Source organism: Rutilus rutilus (assembly GCF_951802725.1).
Source record: "Rutilus rutilus genome assembly, chromosome: 8".
Lineage (NCBI taxonomy): Eukaryota > Metazoa > Chordata > Actinopteri > Cypriniformes > Leuciscidae > Rutilus > Rutilus rutilus.
In genome coordinates, this window is record NC_140222.1 from 23,192,096 (window position 1) to 23,212,450 (window position 20,355).

Consider the following 20,355-nt stretch of genomic DNA (forward strand, 5'->3'; position numbering starts at 1 on the left):
TTTCCTATGATAGCTAAACAAAATCACATGACAACGACTTATTAAAAGTGTAAATTCCTTAAAGTTTGTCTAATTGCAGAGACAAAATCTATTTCCACATCCTGGAGTTTTGCAGAATTTAAAACATTGCAAGTCATTTGTAAAACTTTTCCAAGTAATCATCCATTAGGCGACTGTCGTGAGATTTACAGTACACCTAAGTATTGACATTTTGTTGTTGTTGATGATATAGTTTTAGAAAATGCAGGAAATTCCTATAGTACAGGTCCTTTAGTGCTTTAAAGTAATTTTGGTAACATTTTACAGTAAGTTTTCATTTGTTAACATTAGTTATGTATATAGGTATCAATTTTACAGCATTTATTAATCCTGGTTATTGTTAATTACTATGATACCTAATTTAATGTTAATAAATTGTAAAACTGATAAAACGTACTTAAAAAAAAAAAAAAAAAACTTACCAAATGTAATTTCATTTGCAAAAATATTTTAAAAGACAAATAAATAGATATAATAATAAAATAAAATAGTGCAATTATTTTTGACATTCAAAGAACAGTGTCATATTTAAAACATATTCAAAAGATGATACACAATCAAAAAGGCATAAAGAACTACTGCTGATTTATAACCAAGTTAAGACTTAAGTAGAGGATAAAGAAAAAGGTAAAAATATAAAAATAAATCCAAATGACATCACACCCAATGCTAGCCTCTCCAGTCAAGCTGCCGTTTCTTACGATATCTTTTCTTAAATATCTATCTGACATCATCTATTAAGATTCTCAAACTGTAAATGAATGTTCATGTACACTTTTTATATATACTTGTTTTGAGTATATGAAATTATATTGTATGTTTACATGGATATACATCTAAATAAGACCTTTATGATGCTACATTCCTCCGAGTTTACGATAAAACTAAATGACCATGTTAACGGAGGTTACACACACACACACACACACACCACAAAACAGAGTAAAAGGGGCCAAACACTTTTTTTTTTCTTTTTTTTTACGTTTTGTAAGTTTTCTTCTTAAATGCGTACCTCAGACACATCATCTCTACAGCAGGCCGTCCAGGTTCTTCTCGGCGGTCTCTTTTTCGCTGTCGGCGGTGCTCTCCTTGGGGCTGTAGGTGTTGTGATAGTCCTTCAGGATTGTTACGACATCATGATGGCCAAAATGAATGGCCTCGTCCATGGGAGTATTGCCCCACCTGTACAGAGATCAAGTTTGGTTACCGCCAAGTCATTTTGATTGAAACAAGTCGAATGGGCGAATGTACAGCATAAACATTGAAAATAAACAGTTCATGACATTAAAATTAAACTTCATAGATCAACAAATAAAACATTTTACTCGATTTTTGTCATTTAAAAAACAAGATTTCTTTTAAACCCTCCAGTGCACTTGCTCTGTAAATTTCCATTGTAAATGGCTTATTGTAAACATTGAAATAAAGCAGTATGAAATATGGTAACACTCAGTAAGTTTCTAACAATCTATATTTATTAATTAACATTAATAAATGCTAGATTAACAAAAAAAAAGGTTAATTATTAGTTTATACTGAATTAATAAACTTAACTAATGTTAACATTGAAAAATGTATTTGAATAAAACTTACTATATATTTTTTTTTGTCTTTTTTTTTGCTGTAAGTTAATTTGAAAAAGATAAATGAATATATTCACCGCAACCACTGTAATAGTGTGTTAAAAATAAAATATTTTACTTGCCACCAAATATTTATTTTTCTTTATTTTATCTGTAATTTATATAAATATTATTATTATTATTATTGCTAATAAATTAATGGTTAGTTAAGCACAAAAATTTTACACAAATGCATTGAAATACAGTGGTAAAATTTGGTAAGTTCAATTCATTAACATTGTTAGTTTATAACTACCTAATCTATATTTATTAACACTAACCTATATCAATCAAAGCTGTGAAAATGGTTAATTATTAGTTTATAACTAATGTTAATAACATATATAATAAATGCTAAAATTTGTATTATAAACGTACTATAAAGTACAACCACTGTGATCGTGTTAAAAACAAAATGTCCAAAATATTTTTTACCATCACCCACACAATGTTTTTTTGTTTTACTGAAGAAAGTGTTCCAGTTATTTATATAAACAATATTATTTAAACATAATACATTGACACATAAATGCATTGAAATACAGTGGTATGAAATACAACCTTGTAGAGAAAACTTGAGAACATACTATAAAATTGCACTGTAACTTATTTGTTTTGCAACGGACTTTTGTGACATAGCCTACCTTTCACATTTTGGCGGTTTAAGTTGTTACGTTAAAGTTACGTAGCATACGTAACAAAACGCAAAGATCTACGCTAGTAGTTTTTTTAGATTCGTACGTTACCTGTCCTTGGGCACCGGGTTCACCTTACAGGCTTCTAGAAGAAAACGCACAACCTCAGCGTGACCTGAAAGCCACAGATTATACATTAGCATGGTTTCCACACAGCGCGGAGAGAAAATGAGGTCAGTCACAGGAAACAAACAGCAAAAACATGATATCAATAACAGTTACATTCAATAGATGAGTTGACTCTAACGTTACCTTCAGCGGCAGCCACATGAAGAGCCGTCCTCGAGTCGTAATCTCTCTGCTCCATATCCATCGACGAGAGTGCAAACCTACGGCAAAAAACACATGAAGTAGGCACAAAATCAAAATAATTGAGTTAAACTGCGAAAATTATGTACAGTAAAAGCAAAAAGCACGATTTTTTTGGCGGTGCGGTAAGTAACGTTACCTCCTCAGAGCGGACACGTCCCCTGTGTAGGCCGCGAACAGCAGGTTGATAACGGACTTGACCTGGAAGAAAACAGACGAGTCGTTTTTGGTACATTAACGACATCAGGACGACATAAACGCGACAAATCGCCAATATACCCCATTCATAGCCTGAAGGGTCGAATTTGCACAAAACAAAATGACAGTTTAACGAAACGGACAGTTGCATTGTAAAAACAACAAAAAAAAAAAACAAAACACAACACAATAAAGAAAAACTAAACACTAAGTAAAACAATTTTTTTTTGATCACTCATTTATTAAAACAGTAAACCACAATAACAATATAAATAAAAATAAGTCAAGCTTGTTTAAAGATGATAATCTTATTGGCACAAACAAATGGTTTTTAAATAGTTGCGCATATCAGTTCACATTCACATCGCAGAACCCTTCCATAATGTCAATGTTAAAAACATAAAAATCCCTTCCAACTCTTCAATAACAGAGCAAATGAAATGCCAGTCACTTAAAATTCAGCAATACATTCTTAAAAATTAAATATTAAAACAAAACATCAAGTTCAAGTAGTCAGTTTAAATAGTATACAGTTTGTTCAATGGAAATGAACTTTTAATTCAGTAATTTGTAAGCATATTCCTGGATTTTAAGAGGCACAGTTTCAGAAATGATTCCCTAAACTGACAAAGTAATGACAAACGTTTCTGTTATCAATAAACCGTTATAGTAAATATTTAATTCAAGTAAGAACTGGGTTACAGATGATTTGAATACAGGATGACATCAAGATAAACTTGCATTGTGAAGGCGCTAGTCACACAATCTTTCCTGCCTGATCATAGTCGGCTAGTTCCGCTCTAGTTAGCGTTGATCACTTGTTTGGGTTTGTACTTGTACAATGCTTTCCATTTATAAGTTACAAATAACACCATTTTTTTTGTATGTGTGTGCAAAGTGAACAAATAAAATTAAACATTGTGGCTGCTGGATTGAACCCAGAGACCTGGAGGATTAAAGTAACACTTTAACAGTCTCAGATTTTACCAACACACTCACCAAACTTTGGGTGGATGAAAAAGAATAAATGTACAGATATAAAAAATAAAGAACAATTCTTTCTGAAGGTCTTTGTGGTTTACATATCAGAAATAACTTTTATTTTTTAAAAACCTTTTAGCAATTTTTGTGCCTCTAGCAGCAACAAAACAGAACTGCACAAATGATTGCTTTCAAACCGGTTTCCCGAACACTCAAGAAGTCCAACCAAAACTCAATGCTGCCGTTTAGGACAGGTTCAGGAATTCAATGTACAAATGGTTTACTTATAAATTAAAATGAGATATCTCTTCACATTAAAATAGGATAGGAGAAAGTATTTTAGCTAGCAGTGGGGGAAACCAGTAAATATATGAATCAAGATACAATCAACAAATGCATCACACTATTATTGTATTGTTACCCAGATACTGATAGTGTATTGTGGGTCCTTGCTGATACCCCAAAATGTAACAAAATAATTGCACTTTGGGTTTAAAGGTATTTGGCATGTTCAATAGTGTGCATTTCAAGTAAAAATCAACAAGTCCTCTGCAAAGATCAAAATCAAACAAAACAAAAATGAATAAAAAAACAAGACAAACAACCTCTCTAATCCCAAAGACTTGTCAACTCAAGAAAATGAATGGATGACAAAACGAGGAAGAGTGGGCGCTGTTGTCTCTTCTAGTTTCTTTCCGCCACGCTTTCCATCCTATAGACTACAGAGGTGGAAGTGTCCTCGTCCGTCTCGGAAGGACAGACTTTTTTCCACATTTTGTCAGTGAGCGCTAGTTCCTTCTGAAGGCTCGTATAGTCCAGTGGTTCGAGATTCTGCTGCTGTTGCTGCGGTTCAATCAATACGGACATGGATAGATTATCAGATTAGATTATTTCATCATGGAATTTCCTGCTTGGATTAGTATGAATGGCAGAGAAAGAAGAAAACACGGAAACGGTGGAAACTTAAGCAAGCCAGTCGATCAGAACGGCACTGAGGTGTTATTTTCTAGTATAGAAATGTATAATTATCACATCATATTATATATTAGCAGGCGTATGCAATTCATGCAGGCAAATATTTAGCTTCCTCAATCGAGTCACATGGATGGCAGTGGTGGTTAAAAGCGGAGAGTACGCTGGTCCTCCAGCAGAGGGCAGACATTGAAGAGGAAAAGAAATACGCAATTGCCAAAAGAAGTGAAATGTTTGATAATACAGGTTAAGATTGCAGGACAGTTTGTCAGCACACATACATGTTTGTAATGTATGTAATCATTACACACATACATAAGCACACACTTACACTATGTCAACGTTACAGGATCATTCACATTAGTTGCATCTAGAGGTGGGATATACAGTGGATGTATATATATATAGCCTATATATATTTATATATATATATATATATGAAGAGTTCAGATGCAAAAGCCTCTAAGTGCCATCTGAAATTTTCTTCTAGAATGATCATTTTGATAAACCTTGTACATTTAAGTTAAGTAATTTCACTTAAATTACAATTAATAGGTGATTATGGCGGCAAATCAATGCCAATAATAAACGAGCGCACAACTGATGCGGGCGCGCGCGGTAAATGACATACGCGAGAGGATAACAGATCTACACGCGAAGAAACGGGAACTCGCGAGCTCATTCAAACCCTGCGCGCGCGCATGACATCATCTCTGCACGCAATACAAGCCCTCGCGTGCGCGCATGATCATTCCCCACGCGCTCGCGCTTGATCTGCTCTCGCCTGCTGCTTTTGCTCGCTCGAACACTTTTATTTTTGGCAGTCGAGGGGCGGGACTTACTGTTTTAATAACCTCAAATGTCATTGGTTACTTTTCCCCTTTTCCAGAAGTCAGTTGCGATTGGACGCCTGTCCAATGACTCGTAATTCACTTGACTTGAGACATGAGACATCACTTCATTTGTTTTATTTATTGTGTGTAATGTGATTTAATGCATTGTTAATATAGAATAGATTCTTACCAGATACCTTTATTAACAGAAAGTCTTATTGCATTGTGTCGTTAAGAGATATTTAGGCTACAGACTATGACGCATTTCCATGGTTATTAGCATGCAGGGTTTGAATGAGCTCGCGAGTTCCCGTTTCTTCGCGTGTAGATCTGTTATCCTCTCGCGTATGTCATTTACCGCGCGCGCCCGCATCAGTTGTGCGCTCATTTATTATTGGCATTGATTTGCCGCCATAGGTGATTTTCATTGCCATTTAAGTGAAATTACTGAACTTAAATATACGAGCTTGATAAAAATGATCAGATGGCACTTATGGTGTGTTCACACCAAACGCGAATAGAGCTTTAAATTCGCGTCTATCGCGTCTAGTTATACGCTTGACCACTTTGTATCCATTCGCGCGTCCGCGTCACTCGCGAATAAAAACATCCCGCGAAAAGGAGTGTCATCATCATCAACAACAACAACACAGTTTCTTTCTTTCATATGTTTCCGTCATGTCTGAAATAAAAGATATTGGTGCTCTGTACTTGTTGTGGAAGTCCCAAATACGAAGGAAAGCAAAACGCCGACGTGTCTGGGTTCACAGCACCATCCAGAGGCGCACTCAACTCGGTGAATTTCACCATCTTCTCCAGGAACTGCGCCTGGATGACAGCCGCTTCCAGCGGACGTATCAATGAGCTCTTCGTTGATTGGCTTGCGCAACAAAGCGTCATGCAAATCTTCCGCTCGAGTTGAAATTTTTCAACTTGCGCGGAAGACGCGATTGAGGCGATTTTCGAGCTTTCGTGGCAAACGCGTCGCCCAATTTGCGTCATTCGCGCCGCCTGGCTTTTGCATCTGAACTCTTCATATACTCTTTCATATACTCATCATTTACTCTTTCTCAAGTTGTTCCAAAAAAAAAAATACTATGGAAGTCAATGGTGACCAGCAACTGTTTAAAATATCTTCTTTTGTGTTCAGCAGAAGAAAGTCATACAGGTTTGGAACAACATGAGGAAGAGTAAATGATGACAGCATTTTCATTTTTGGGTGAACTATCCCTTTAATTACATCAAATTAATTAACTCAATCTGATGACTGGTAGCACTAGTAGGAAAGCTTAATACAATCTAATAAGCTCTTTCTCATTGCCGGTATGAATTTAATCCAATATTTGTTTTGTACGACAATATTCAACAAATAATGGCAGGTTATTGCCCACCTCTAGTTGCATGTTGTATTGTGGGTGAAAGGTTGAATCTGTCACTCACCCGTTGTTCTCCGCCCTCTCTGCGTGGATCCAGTTTCTTGGCAAAGTGGCGTAAATTATCATAATTGTGGAAATTGAAGAGCTGGACCAGATCCTACAAAAGCAAAGAACGAAAGATTTAAATGCAGTGAACGATCAATTCTTCTCGGTTAGCTGAGATGATGTAGAATTAGTACCGTGCAAAACTGGATTCCTCGCACACTGTTGCCCAATTTGTCAAGAGGAGGAGACCAACACATAATGCCCATCACATTGGGCACCACCAGCAGGATGCCTCCGGCAACGCCCGATTTAGCCGGGAGACCAACCTACAGCACAACACACAACTTCAATCTGACGTAGATTGTGAATGCGTTTGTTTTTCATTGAAACGACAACCGTTAGACATTTCCCCAAGTGCGTGTATGTGCGAAAAACTCACATGGAAAGCGAACTGTCCGGAGAAGTCGTACATGCCGCAAGAGTGCATGAGACTCAGAGTGTCTCGTACGGCCTCGGGGTTCAGCACACGCTCGCCCGTGATTGGACAGAAGCCGCCATTCGCCAGGGTAGCTGCCATCACACTGGCACTTTCGCAGGTTACCTCAATGGAGCACAGCTAAATAAACAAAACAAAAACATGTTTAATCATAGGTTTTCTGATATTTAAATCTTAAAGATGTCCTATTATGCTTTTTTACATTTTCAACTTTCTTTATTGTGGAGACTCCAAAGGGAGGTTTTCTCTATATCGGCAATTAGCTTCTGAACTGTGAGTGAAAATGGTTGTTTAACTTGCACTAACCTGGAAGTAAAGGTCCAGGATGGAAATCATGTCTGTACCCTCCGGGAAACACTGCAAGTATCAAAAAAAATAAATAAAAAAAGTATGTTTTTGAGGATTTTCAATGGTCTCTAAATACTGTAAAATGTTTAAACGCGCACCTTCTTCTCCTTCAAGTAGTAACCAATGGCAAAATTTCTGTCACCTGACAATCGCTCTGACTGAAACCTGCCAAGAAAAATTGTGTTTTAAGTAGGAAAGTCCAAAGAAAAGGTAGTATAGTAGTAAGTTTATACTAAAATAATAACTTTCTTTACATTTGATATCAATGTTGTGTTAAAAAGTGTTTGTGTCACTACTGTATGTCAATAATTGATTGCAGTGTGATAACATTTTGATTAGTTCTGAATTTTAAATTTCTGAATGTTAAATTGAATTTATACTGCCGTTTAGATATTTAAACATCTATTCTTCTACTGTTTGCAGTTTGATTCACTTGTTTATTTTATTACTTGACTGTCTACTTGATAATTTAACTATGCTTATTTAACTGAGAAAGTAGTATCAACATTTGTGTTGAGCATAGTAACATTTCATTGTTATTAGTATCTGGAGCACTTACGTAGCATTGCTGAAACCAACATACTCATTTCCGGCCAACTTCTTCATAAAGTTCATCACCTACAACAAAATGCATTAAACACCGCAGCTCTCATCATGATTAACAATAAAAATCTTTAAAAAAAAAGAAAAGAATGATATTGTATTATACTTACATAATCAAACTTCTCAGCATTGCCTCCACCTTGCTGAAAATTTAAAATAAACTGATGAATGTGTTGTATAATTCAAATATTTTGTATAGTTACAAACATTTGAAAGCATAGGCATTCAATTAATGGAAACATTATTAAACTACCACATTATTTAGACATACACATTGTAGACAGATATTCTATAAATTAGATTGACAATTGTAGTAAATTCATTTTTCTACAGCATTTCAAATGGAAAAAATGAGGATTCTGGCTCACTAGATTTGAGTAACATCACTCAAAGAAATTAAGGAAAACAGATTATTATTATTGTTGTGGAATCACAAATGTAAGTTGTTAAAGGGGGGTTGGACAAAACTAAAAGATTAAAAGAACAATTTCATCACTAAATTAAGTCATTTTTGTTGTCTGTTAGTTTGTTTCAGTAGAGTTCTAAACAAACTGTAGTGAGACATTGTACGTCTCACGCAATGCATTGATTTGAGGCTCTAAAATAAGTAAACAATTTTTTTCCACATTGAAGAAATGTTTATTTACAAAGAAAAAGTACTGTATTAAACATGAATTTGTAAGTTGGGAAGTAAATAAAAAAATTTAAAAAAATAAATTAATAAATAAAGCTTGATTCCTTTTCCCACAGTAATTAAACAGAATCACATATGATTTTCAGTCAAAGCAATGAATTTGTCAGACTTGTGCTAATGTAGCTTAGCATTAGCTTAGTTTGAAATTTGTTCAATGAGGAAAAACAAATAAATGAAAGGGAAATTACCAACGTCATTGACCTGTTGGAGGGTCAATATTTCCCACAGTTCCTAATGCTGTAAAATACGCAACAACAATAAAACCACAAAAAAGCCTTCACACAGACATCACACATTACCACCCCGACAGGCCTGAGAAAGATGCGCATCATGCAGTGTATTTACCTTAAACGCCACAAATCTTCATCACAAATTTGTAAATTACAAAAAAAGTTACGTTATAAATATCTGCTTAAACATTTTAGTTTGTAGCATTGTTTATCATTGTTTTAACATATATACATACAGTTGTAATCAAAATTATTCTAACATGCAGTCAAACGTGACACTTAACAAACCTAGCCAGTTCAGATATTTCATGTGTTCTAGCTCAAGCACACCTGGTGCAACTATTGAAGCCCTTGATTAGTTGTATCAGGTGTGCTTGAGGCCAACACCTGTTTTGCAGATTTGTGCTGTTGTGAGGCACTCTATTCAGGGGGTTGAATAATTTTGAGACTGCAGAAGTCAATAAAAGTGGCATTTTCAGTTGATTTTGGGGAAACCACCTGAAGCATTTGTTTTAAGCTATTTCAATTACTTTTGTTTGATTTGTTCATTGCAAACAGCTGAAAGTCTGTACATTTTGCCAATAAACCTGATTTGCAATGGGGTTGAATAATTTTGATTACAACTAGTGTTTTGGCTATTTGAATTCCTGACTATTATTCTCTTGCATCTGTTTGATCTTTTCCCCCCTATCTATCCCCATCCCACTTCCGTTTCCCTCTCTTCAATATAATCCTTTCAGCATGATTATTCATAACCTTAATCTGATGAGAGAGGGAAAGTAATCAGATTAAATCCATTCGTTCCTCTGATTCGTTCTCACGTCAAACATCCACAAACGCATCAAGCTAAATATTTGGCAAGACTATCAATAAAAAATAAATAAAAAAAGGGAATTCTGTTGCATTTAACACATTGCGCAGGAACTACAGCTCATGGCACTTTTGGGCCCCCATTTTTATCAAAACAGAAGAAGGATGTGGAGAAAGAATGAGATTTACCTTGAGAAGGGAAGTGCAAACAATAGCGCCAGCGTTTACCATGGGATTGTGAGGTTTATCTGGAAAAATAGATGAATGATTCAATAAATAAAGCTTATTTTTACAACAATTCTCTATTATTCTTAGTTCTATAATTTCTATTTTTAGTTTTATAAGTATATAATTGTTTTATTTTTTAATGATTTATAAATGTAATACATTAAACAAATACTTTAAATATTAATAATGTTTTTTTTGTGTGTTTTTTTTACAGTAATGAGAATTTTTTGCTTTATGGTAATGAGAATTATAGGGACTAATTGTCTTGAAAATAATGCGATAACACACAACAAAAATTGTGTTTAATTTCTTTCTTTTGATTTTGGAATTAAATAGAACAAGGCCATTCATTTCACATTCATCATCTATTTCTTCATGCAAAATAAGTTTATCATAGAAATCCTTACCATCTTCGTCAAGGAAGAGCTTGTTGAAACGAAGGCCGCTGGGTTCCTTCCCTATAAAGCGGTGCACGTATTCGGTGCCGTGATCGTGAACCGCGATTGCGTATTTTAACGGTTTCACACACGACTGCAGACAAAATGGAACTTTCGTGTCACCCGCAGTGTATCTGTAACATACAAAAAGTCTGGTTTGGAATCACGACAGGGCGCAAATGTTTGATCAATCAAATTGTTTATCTAAAATGTTTATCTACACTAGAAAATATGAACAAAAATCCAGCAAAATCAAAACAATGTAGCTATTGTACTAAAGACAGAAAGCTCACCGTTGGCCATCTACAGTGCAGAGGGAAACGGCCCAGAGATTAGGACTGAATTTCGCTAGCTGAGGAATGTAATCTGCCACCTACACAAAAAAGTGCCACAACAGAATGTAAAACATATTTGCAAACAAATAGCATCAGAAATTCACACTGTGTTCGATTATCTTCTAAGCGTACCTGGCCACCCGACATTGATTTAGCACCCTCATAAATTTGATCGATGTGAGAGGTGAACGACTGAAAGTCGGGAATGACGAACTTTTTTCGGAAAGCCTGTGTTAGCAACACAATGTTGCTTTGCACACACCTGTAGGAAGACAAAAGTGAAGTACGTTCATGTAATTCATGCAAATCATGGTTATTATCATTAACTAAAGCTAAAGCTATTAAAAACATTTCTGTTAATTGAAATAAAGCTGAAAAAATATATATATATTAGTTGATTTTTCAACTAATATTTTTTAAACTTAAACCTAACAAAAATGTGATGAAATAAGTGAAAGCACTAAAATTTGGAAATTAATAAAATAATACTAAAATGACTATAGTTTTAGTTAATACTAAAGTTTTTGTGGAAAACTTAAAACAGAAGATACTTAGTAATTGTTTCTGCAAACAGTTCTGGAAACACAGCAATATCTGAAACTAATAACATTCTAGCATTCCCATGCAATATAAAAGCTATACTGAATAATTCATATACTGCAGGACTATCAAAGGACCTTTAAAAAATGTCCTTGGAAAATTGCTGACCTATGAAATCTGAATCTAACAGTGACAATAGCAACAGGACTACAACAAACTGAAGAAATACTCAGAATTCATGCGAGAACTGGTATAAACACACTAAAACACTACAATATATTCTTATTTTCTCAACTAAAACTGTTAGTTTTAATCAAATTTGAGGGTTTCTTCATATAATTACTTTTTGAAGAGATGTCGATCCAGAGCACCATCTGTAGTGGTCTTGAGGGTGACCTTTAACATCTCCATACACTCCCTAAGACGAGGGTCTCCAGTCCGCAGACCTGTGGCCTTCAGCGCCTGAAGAACCACAACATTCACCCTAAATTTACTACAAATCTTGAGTTTCATTTAACATAAGGATTCATCATTCTAGACACAACTATTTGGAAACCAAGATATGAGCTAAAAGAAATATGCTAGCAATTGCTGTGCTCTGCTTGGCCAGCAGGCGTGTTTTACCGTGGTAAATTTGTGAGCTGGAATTTTCTCCTGGCCCTCTGCAATGGTGTAAAACAGCAGGTCTTCCAGGCTGGGCAAAATGCCTGCCTTCCTTCTCCTGTGACGTGAACAGATACACAAAGAATCCAGTAAGAAGACAGACAACAAAAATATTAATAGACAAAAATATATTCAACAAAAAGGGTTTATCAGCAGCAGGAGAGGTCGTACTGAGATTTCATGTTTTTAGTTTCAGAATTACTCTCAAAATGACAGGAAGAAGGTATTTTGAATAAAATAAAACCAATTTCATTAGTCAAATACACAAATCTTTGTAATTTGTAAAAAGGGCCAGGCCCAAAATAAACTTGCTAACAAGTCTCATTCTCAGAGTCCACCACTAGGGGCACCGTAGCAGGTTTTAGCATAAACAGTCTTCTTCTATGGTATTTTTTTAAACTGTCAAGGCAGATCAAAAGTTTTAGGAGAATCTTGCTACGCAAGTTATTTAGAACTAGTTACATTTATTAATTGTTAGCTGTAACACATATATACATGTATTTGCGTAAAGCATTTCTTTATGAAGGACCACTGACTGACATTTTGAGGTTGTCTGAAAAAGGTTAGTCTGTTAGAAAAGATAGTTGTGTAACATAATATGGGTTTGCAGAGGTTTACTATGTTAAGCAGGAGCTTAGTAAAGCATTTGGGAATAAAACTTCCAAGGACCTCCTACAGTAGATTCAGAAGTTTCAACAATGGATTGTATTCTGGGATTCAAGCTACCGAATCCCATATAAGACCTTGAAAAAGAAGCACTTTGGTTTATAAACCGACTACTAACCATCCCGAAATGAGCTTAAGACACACTAACTTCAGTAAGTTGGTAGAAAAAATATTGTTGTTAAACCCAGTTGAAAAATTGTTTGTAGGCTGAAACAATAGTGAGTGACCAATAGTAGCTCAAGGCCTTTGTGATGTCATTTCGGGATGATACATGTGGTTCTAGAACACTGAACGGGAATGGGAAAAGCAAGCATAACATTTTGCAGGAGTGAGAAACAATTGGAAGAGAAAAATAAATGACATCAAATAAAATTTACTTTAAAATGATACTTACACAAAAAAATGCAAAGTTCGCAGGCCAACCAAAAGAGAGAGAAATAAAACAGAAATGAACGACACATTCAGACATATAAAACACTGACTTAATAAATAAATAAATAAATAAATATACACCCACAAAAATATATATAATGTATAAAAAAAAAGATGTATACATAAAATATACAAAACATTTTCCATAATGGTCACTCTAAGTATTGATAAACAAATAATTAAAAAAAGAATATCCAATGTTGAGGCTGTAAATACATTTTAAAAACTGACACAGAACAAATATATTGGCTGATTAATCGGCCATGTCAATATTGGCCTTTAGTACAGCCTATAGTCAAAACAATATCAGATGCAATTACAGTGTGCCAAACACAACCCGTGCTCTGATGCAGGCCGTCTGACCTGGAACGCCATTAAACTAGGACACGTAACCTGACGAGAGCAGCCGCCCCTCCCGTCCCGTACACTGATGCTGAGTTAAGCCTTCACTTCCTAGCAAGTTCTCAGTTCTGATCCTCGCTAATGCACAGGCACCGTGCCAAACGGACTCTCTGGCGTCGCTATTTTTACACACAAACACACCGGAAATAATCCACTTGATGACACATCTCATTAAAACATTGTTTGTTTGTTTTTATGATGGTTATTTAACATGTAACAGTTATATGAGATAAGAAAAATTGGTAACAAAACAGGATTAGCATGATTAGCATCCAAATTGGATTACTTCTGAAATGTATAAAATCTTTTCCAGTAAATTTTTAACTTTTATACTTGTATAAATCACTATTTTTCAAAACATAACTTTTGACTTCTTGTAAAAGTGTTTAAAAGACTTTCCAGTAAACTAAAGCACTTAAAAATAAAGCTAAAGCTATCGTTTTCGTCACCGTCTTGAAGCAGTAGGGATGCATGATGTATCGGCAACCATATCGGTATCGGCCGATATATTATAGCCAATAAATAATGGATTATATAATGGGCACTTCAGATGTGTACGGTTTGCCATGATAGTTTTGAATTGCTTGAAATATGATTGGAAACACTTCAAAAAGGAATAAACAGTTAAGTGCATATGTGCAGCGCAAATCTGTCATATAGGCTACATGCAATTACTACATTATAATTGTGTGCTTGGGACATGGCTTTTAATGGTGAGACTTTTGTTTTTGTGATCAGGCTCTCAAAAATGATATAAAAATTTGAATTTAGATTTATCGGCCAATATATCCGTTATCGGCTTTCAAATATAAATAATTATTGGTATTGGCTAAAATTTTCATATCATTGAATTTTGGTGATACCATAGTATTGTGTATACCACATATGCGTTTGTGTGGAAGCAAAATGTAAAAAAAGAGATTAAAAAGACAAAGATAATGTGTGTGTGTGTGTGTGTGTGTGTGTGTGTGAGAGAGAGAGGGAAGGTTTTGCTGTCCTTGTGGGGATTAAATTTCTGAAAATGACTCTGCCAAAACATTTCTGTGAGGACGGCTGTGTGTGTGTGTGTGTGTGTGTGTGTGTGTGTGTGTGTGTGTGTGTGAACACCTGGAAGTGGGATGATTCTGTAACAATATCTTCATTATCTTCTTACACCTCAACGAGAATCAGTCAAACAACCGGCAAAACAGCTGACACTCCCACAGAATCGCATGCTTAGAGATTCACTGCAACATATTTTGGCCTGCAGTGAATAAACACTAGAAAACGAACCAGCTGCCACTAACTGAAAAGTACCATAGTATTACCATGATTTTCTAATGTAATATTCCACTACATAAAAAAAGAACAGAAAAAGCTTGCAACATGACATTTCCATTCACTGTTCGCAAGGCTTCATATCATTTGCTTGAAGATGCTCGGGCATAACCTGGCATGATTTCAATGCAGCAATGGCATGCAGAGATGCCATATCAATGCCAGTGTGACACACACACACACACACACACACACACACACAGTCAGCTGGTGCCTTCATGTCAGATTCATCTCAGAGACTAGCGAGTCTGCTGTGAGGTGAGTCATTTGATACTCCTGTTAGTGTTCGCACTGCAGGATTTGCGTTAAATAAAAAAAAAAAAAAAGTAAAATTAGCAATTATTTTAGTATTAACAATCTTTGTTGACTATGAAAATTATATATGCACAATATATTGGTCACTAGGGTAAGCGTACCTATTAAGCCCACCAAAATCAAAGTCTAGGTTTTTTTCATAGATATTGACATCATTTGTTAAAATGCAAGATTAATCTCTCATTTGAAAATGTATTAATTAGTTGATGTACATTTTAGAATATAAAATTAAGATATTTAATGAATAACATCAAAAGTCTGGCATGGGCTTAATTGGTACTTAGGCACCATTTAAGCCCACATTTGTTCCAAATAAGCCCACCTCATCATTGATTTATACAATATAAAAATCTATTGATTTTAAAGAAGTAAAACATCGATATATTTGTTCAGTGACAGGGAAGCATTCAAAAAAAATCCTTTTACTAATGTTTGATTAGATCCCTGGGTGGGATGGGTAGGTTTTAGTTGCCGGGTGTCCAGGCCGGTGGTTTGGAGCCTTAAGTCGGCTAGACTCTGGAGTATCTCTGGAGCCAAGCCAAGTTGGGGATCCATACTCTTGGCTTTCGAGGGTCTTCTAGTGGGCCCCCTCACGCCGGGAGTATGGAGCCTTAAGTTGACTTGACTCTGGAGTTATGACCAGTAAAATTTCCACATGAAGTGATCATATCTCGGGAAGTAAACCGAGTTGGGGCTCCATATTCCCGGCATGGAGGGCCTGCTAGGGGACCCCCCTAACCCCGGAGCCCCAACTCAGCTTAGTTCCCGAATAAATAATGTCAGGGAAGTAACAAATCACTGGATTGGTTAAAATAATGAGCCACATAAAATATGATTTTCTCTTTTTTTAAATTTGACTTTAAAGTTGAAAGTGGTCTTAAAGGGTACATGGGCTTAATAGGAACACTTACCCGATATCTAACATAGGCATATTTTAAAATGATCGGTTGGAAACTGATATTAAGGCCAATTCACATCAAGAATGTTAACTATAACAGTAATTATATAAGCGTCCACTATGACAGACTGAGAACATTCTGTTTATTATAAGCACGCTGCAGTTTTCACATTTCATATTTGCTGCACGTCTGCCACTTTAAGCTCTTTAAAGTCAGGTGGATTCTGATTGGCTGTCAAGGTTTTTATAATTCATCTGCTGGAAAAATCATCCTGAAAGTGATTGTGTTGATATCACCGATCGTCTACGTACCGTGGATGCGTAGATTTACTTCACATAATCTGCAAAAGTCGTTCACAGCCATGTTCACTCCGGTATTTCGCTTGATGGTTTTGTTTTCGCATCATACATGTGTTTACAGTGGAAGTCAGATGCGGCTGAGCATGCGCATAACACACGCCATAACCAAACGTTATGTGATTGGCTTACGGGTAACCAATTATTTTAAACTTCAGACAAGCGCCCCCCGCGAGAAAGAAAACATTTTTCAATTACGCCCTTCCAGACTCTGTCTACGAAGCAAAGCGAAGTAGAAGAGTTTGGTATTACCAGGCTAGGATTTTGATGCACAATTTATTTAAAATGTATGATTCAAAATATAAAAATACTGGTGCTTGCCTGCTTGAAACTCGCCAGTAAAATACTAAGCTATTCTGATTGTTTGCCAGGGTGTTGCTATTTGGTTGGCAGTGTTTTGGGGATTAAATGTAAAGATGGAAAAAAAATCTTAAGTCATAACACTAATTATCTGTAATGCGAATATATCAGTATAAACACCCTCTTTGTTTGGTGTAAAAATGAAGAGGCCACATGCCTTGTTGTTGTGGACTCCCTCAGGACAGAGCACATGTGCCTCAGAAACCTGACACCACGAATTACAGTGCAGAGAAGAGCGAAGCCCTGATAACATGCCGAAGAGCATTATATGATGCTTATGAACACAATGAAAGCAAAAGAGTGATATTGAGGGACTTTAAAAGGGTATTGGGTTCACCAATGAACTATTGGTGTGTTCAGTTGAACCAATCAGCAGGGCTAAAAAAAGAAAGGGGGGGAGGGGCTGTCTTCAACTCAGCATTTGTCTAAATGTGAGGTTACCATAGACAACCAGCTTATGCCACCCTCTATTGCTAAACTACTACATGAAAAATGACTGGATGTGTTCCAAATCCTGGTGTGCTGACTACATAGGCAGCAAAATTGAGACATGTATGTATATCCAATCCCAGAATGCATTGCAATCCATTCAACATGGTGCACGATATATATATACATATACATACATATATATATATATATATATATATAAAAATGTATGTATAATGATAATATTTCATTTCATTACTGGAAGCTATTAAAAAAACAAATAGTTCAACCTAATTAAAAATTGCTAAGCTTTTAACTTAGCAACATGCTAACAACAAACTCTACTCAAATCAATTGCAAATTGTATATACTGTGTGCTATTTACTTATTTGAGTATTATGCTGTTAGCTTAGCAACATGCTAACAACAAACTCTCAAATCAATTACGAGTCATGTCTCCTGTGTGCTATTTACTTATTTCAGAATTATACTGTTAGCTTAGCAAAATGCTAAAAACTCTGAAAACTATTTTTTAATAGCAACTTGTATTTCCTGTGTGCTACTTGACAAATTGTTGCTGCCCATGTAGAGATTTCAAAATTAATCACTAACTGTCTTAAAAGGCAGCAACGTATGTAGGTAAAAGACAGGCTAGCTCACAACATTTTGGAACATACATTGCATACTGGCAAAAAACTTCAATAATGACAACTTTTACGCAGACAGAAACTTACAGATGTTACATTGAGACCTGACCTTCACAACTCCTTGACAGACAGATGGAGAGAAAGGTCAATCTGTCTCTCCAAGGACAAACACTCACTTATAACGAAAGCATGAAAGCAGTGCATACTAAGATTTAAGCATGAGCTACTCGGACACATCCAGTGCATACGGAAATGTCTAGATTTAGAGGAAATGTTTCTTGAGAAAACCCCGGATTCGACACTTCCGAGCTTTGAATGTCAGCGTTAGGGGAAGAGGAAGTGACTGATCTGGCCGTACAGGAACTACCATTCAACTATTTAAAAAAATTATATTTAATGATAACAAAATAAAAAAAATTCCTGGAAGTAAACAGATTAGAATTTTTCAAAGCTGTCAGTGGGTTTTAGAGTTGGACAAGGATCCTCATGACAACAAAATATCAGTGATTAATCAGTCTACCATTAATTTGACTTGCATTAAAATAATAAAGACAATCAAATTGCACATATAATCGAATTTCTAACCTAGAATAGTCAGTACAGGTTTATCAATTAGGCCTACTTATTTGTAACATTTAGGGCCCAAAATCTTAATTCACAATGAAAGAATCTAGAACCTTCTATACAACCGAATCATCCTGATTTGACCCCCCAAAAAAATCATCGTTTTGGGGGGAAAAAATGCTTAAAATGTATCAAAACCCTCCCTTAAAGCCTTTACGATTATTCACAGAGGCCCCTGAGAATTGGCCCCCATCAATCATTTATACAAACTCTTTCTCTCTGTGCACGCTGACCTACACATCATGTCCACCTAAAAAATCTAGAAGGTCTAAAGCTCTAAATATATTAGAAAAATCTTTCACATCCATCATCGTGATCAAGGTCTGGGATTCATTTGTCGGGATGCTGGACCCCCATAAGAATGAATGAATGAATGAATGGATGGACGGACAGGTTAAATCCATTCATTTAAAAAGTGAAACCAAAGCTGATATCTATTCTATAATGACCCTGTTCTATTAACCCCCCGCATATGTGATTGAGGTTTTGAGCTGGTTTGTTTTTCAGCACTACTCACTTCTCGTTGCTCGCATCTGTCTGCGTGCACAGGGACCGTCTATATGAAGATGCGCATCCTCCGGCGGTTGCTGTATGATCCGAATTATTTTTCCAAATGAGCCTTAGATTGGGTTTGCAAAACTCCTTTAACGCCCACGAGAACCTAAACGGTAACATTTCAAACTCGACAGGCCAAACAGAGTGATTTCCGACGTACTAGTAATATTACAGTATTGTTTATGAGAATATTCGTTATTTTAGATAGTCGTGCCGGTTTCTTTCCTCGTCTCCCCTGCTCGGTGTGTTTTCACGCGAGTGACGACGACAGAATCGAAATGCTGCTCGCACTCCATTGGTCGCCGTCACGTCTTGGCGAACGCTGATTGGCTCGGGCCTCCGTCAATCATCATTATGACGCCCATCACACGCCCTCCCTGCGCCTGGCTGTGCGTGCGTCAAGCGTCCTGCGTAGTGTGCAGTACGCACTAAAAAATAGTATGCCAAACAGTATGTAACAGCATCCCCACGTCATCACTACAGCTATGACCTCGGAGAAATACACACACACAAATATTTATGTGCGTGTATGACCTTCAAATTTGACCCATTACTTAAATAATAGTTGGTCAGAGAGCCATTCTTACATTTGTGAGACAATATTATGCAAAATTACAGCGGTACTGCGCTGTGTGTTCAGAGCTTCTCAACGGATGACTAGCCTGCTATTAGAAGCGCCAATGCAAACACAATGAAAGCCTCGGCGGGGTCTCATGCTGTAGGTTTAGACGTGAGATGGAGGAATTCGGCGCTACAAAGACGAGCTATTGTTCTGGATATCCTCAAATCCAACCTGCATAGTTGAATGTGGATTTGAAACCCTCATGAAAGCCTGCTTTGATCCAAAACGTCTGCTTTAACGTAGGCTACATCAGTCTAATGATTCCGAACTGAAGTGT

General features: G+C 36.1%; 1 protein-coding gene across 7 annotated transcripts; it reads right to left on the minus strand.

Moving 5' to 3' along the window:
• Positions 1-941: 941 nt before the first annotated feature.
• glsa (glutaminase a) lies at positions 942-19,731 on the minus strand. 7 transcript variants are annotated; one of them, XM_084416772.1, is made up of 18 exons: positions 19,419-19,731; positions 12,416-12,506; positions 12,135-12,253; positions 11,384-11,513; positions 11,210-11,289; positions 10,887-11,050; positions 10,441-10,499; positions 8,628-8,660; positions 8,474-8,532; positions 8,013-8,079; positions 7,873-7,923; positions 7,510-7,686; positions 7,265-7,396; positions 7,090-7,182; positions 2,805-2,866; positions 2,609-2,685; positions 2,408-2,471; positions 942-1,221 (listed from the first exon to the last, which is right to left on the minus strand). In XM_084416772.1, the coding sequence occupies exons 1-18, from the start codon at positions 19,574-19,576 to the stop codon at positions 1,068-1,070; spliced, it is 1,770 nt and encodes a 589-aa protein (XP_084272898.1). In that variant the 5' UTR covers positions 19,577-19,731; the 3' UTR covers positions 942-1,067. The 7 variants fall into 7 exon arrangements, with proteins under 7 accessions (XP_084272898.1, XP_084272897.1, XP_084272902.1 ...); XM_084416771.1 differs by having other exon boundaries at positions 12,416-12,512; positions 19,419-19,722; XM_084416776.1 differs by lacking the exon at positions 19,419-19,731 and adding an exon at positions 18,365-18,488 and having other exon boundaries at positions 943-1,221.
• Between the last annotated feature and the right edge of the window lie 624 nt (positions 19,732-20,355).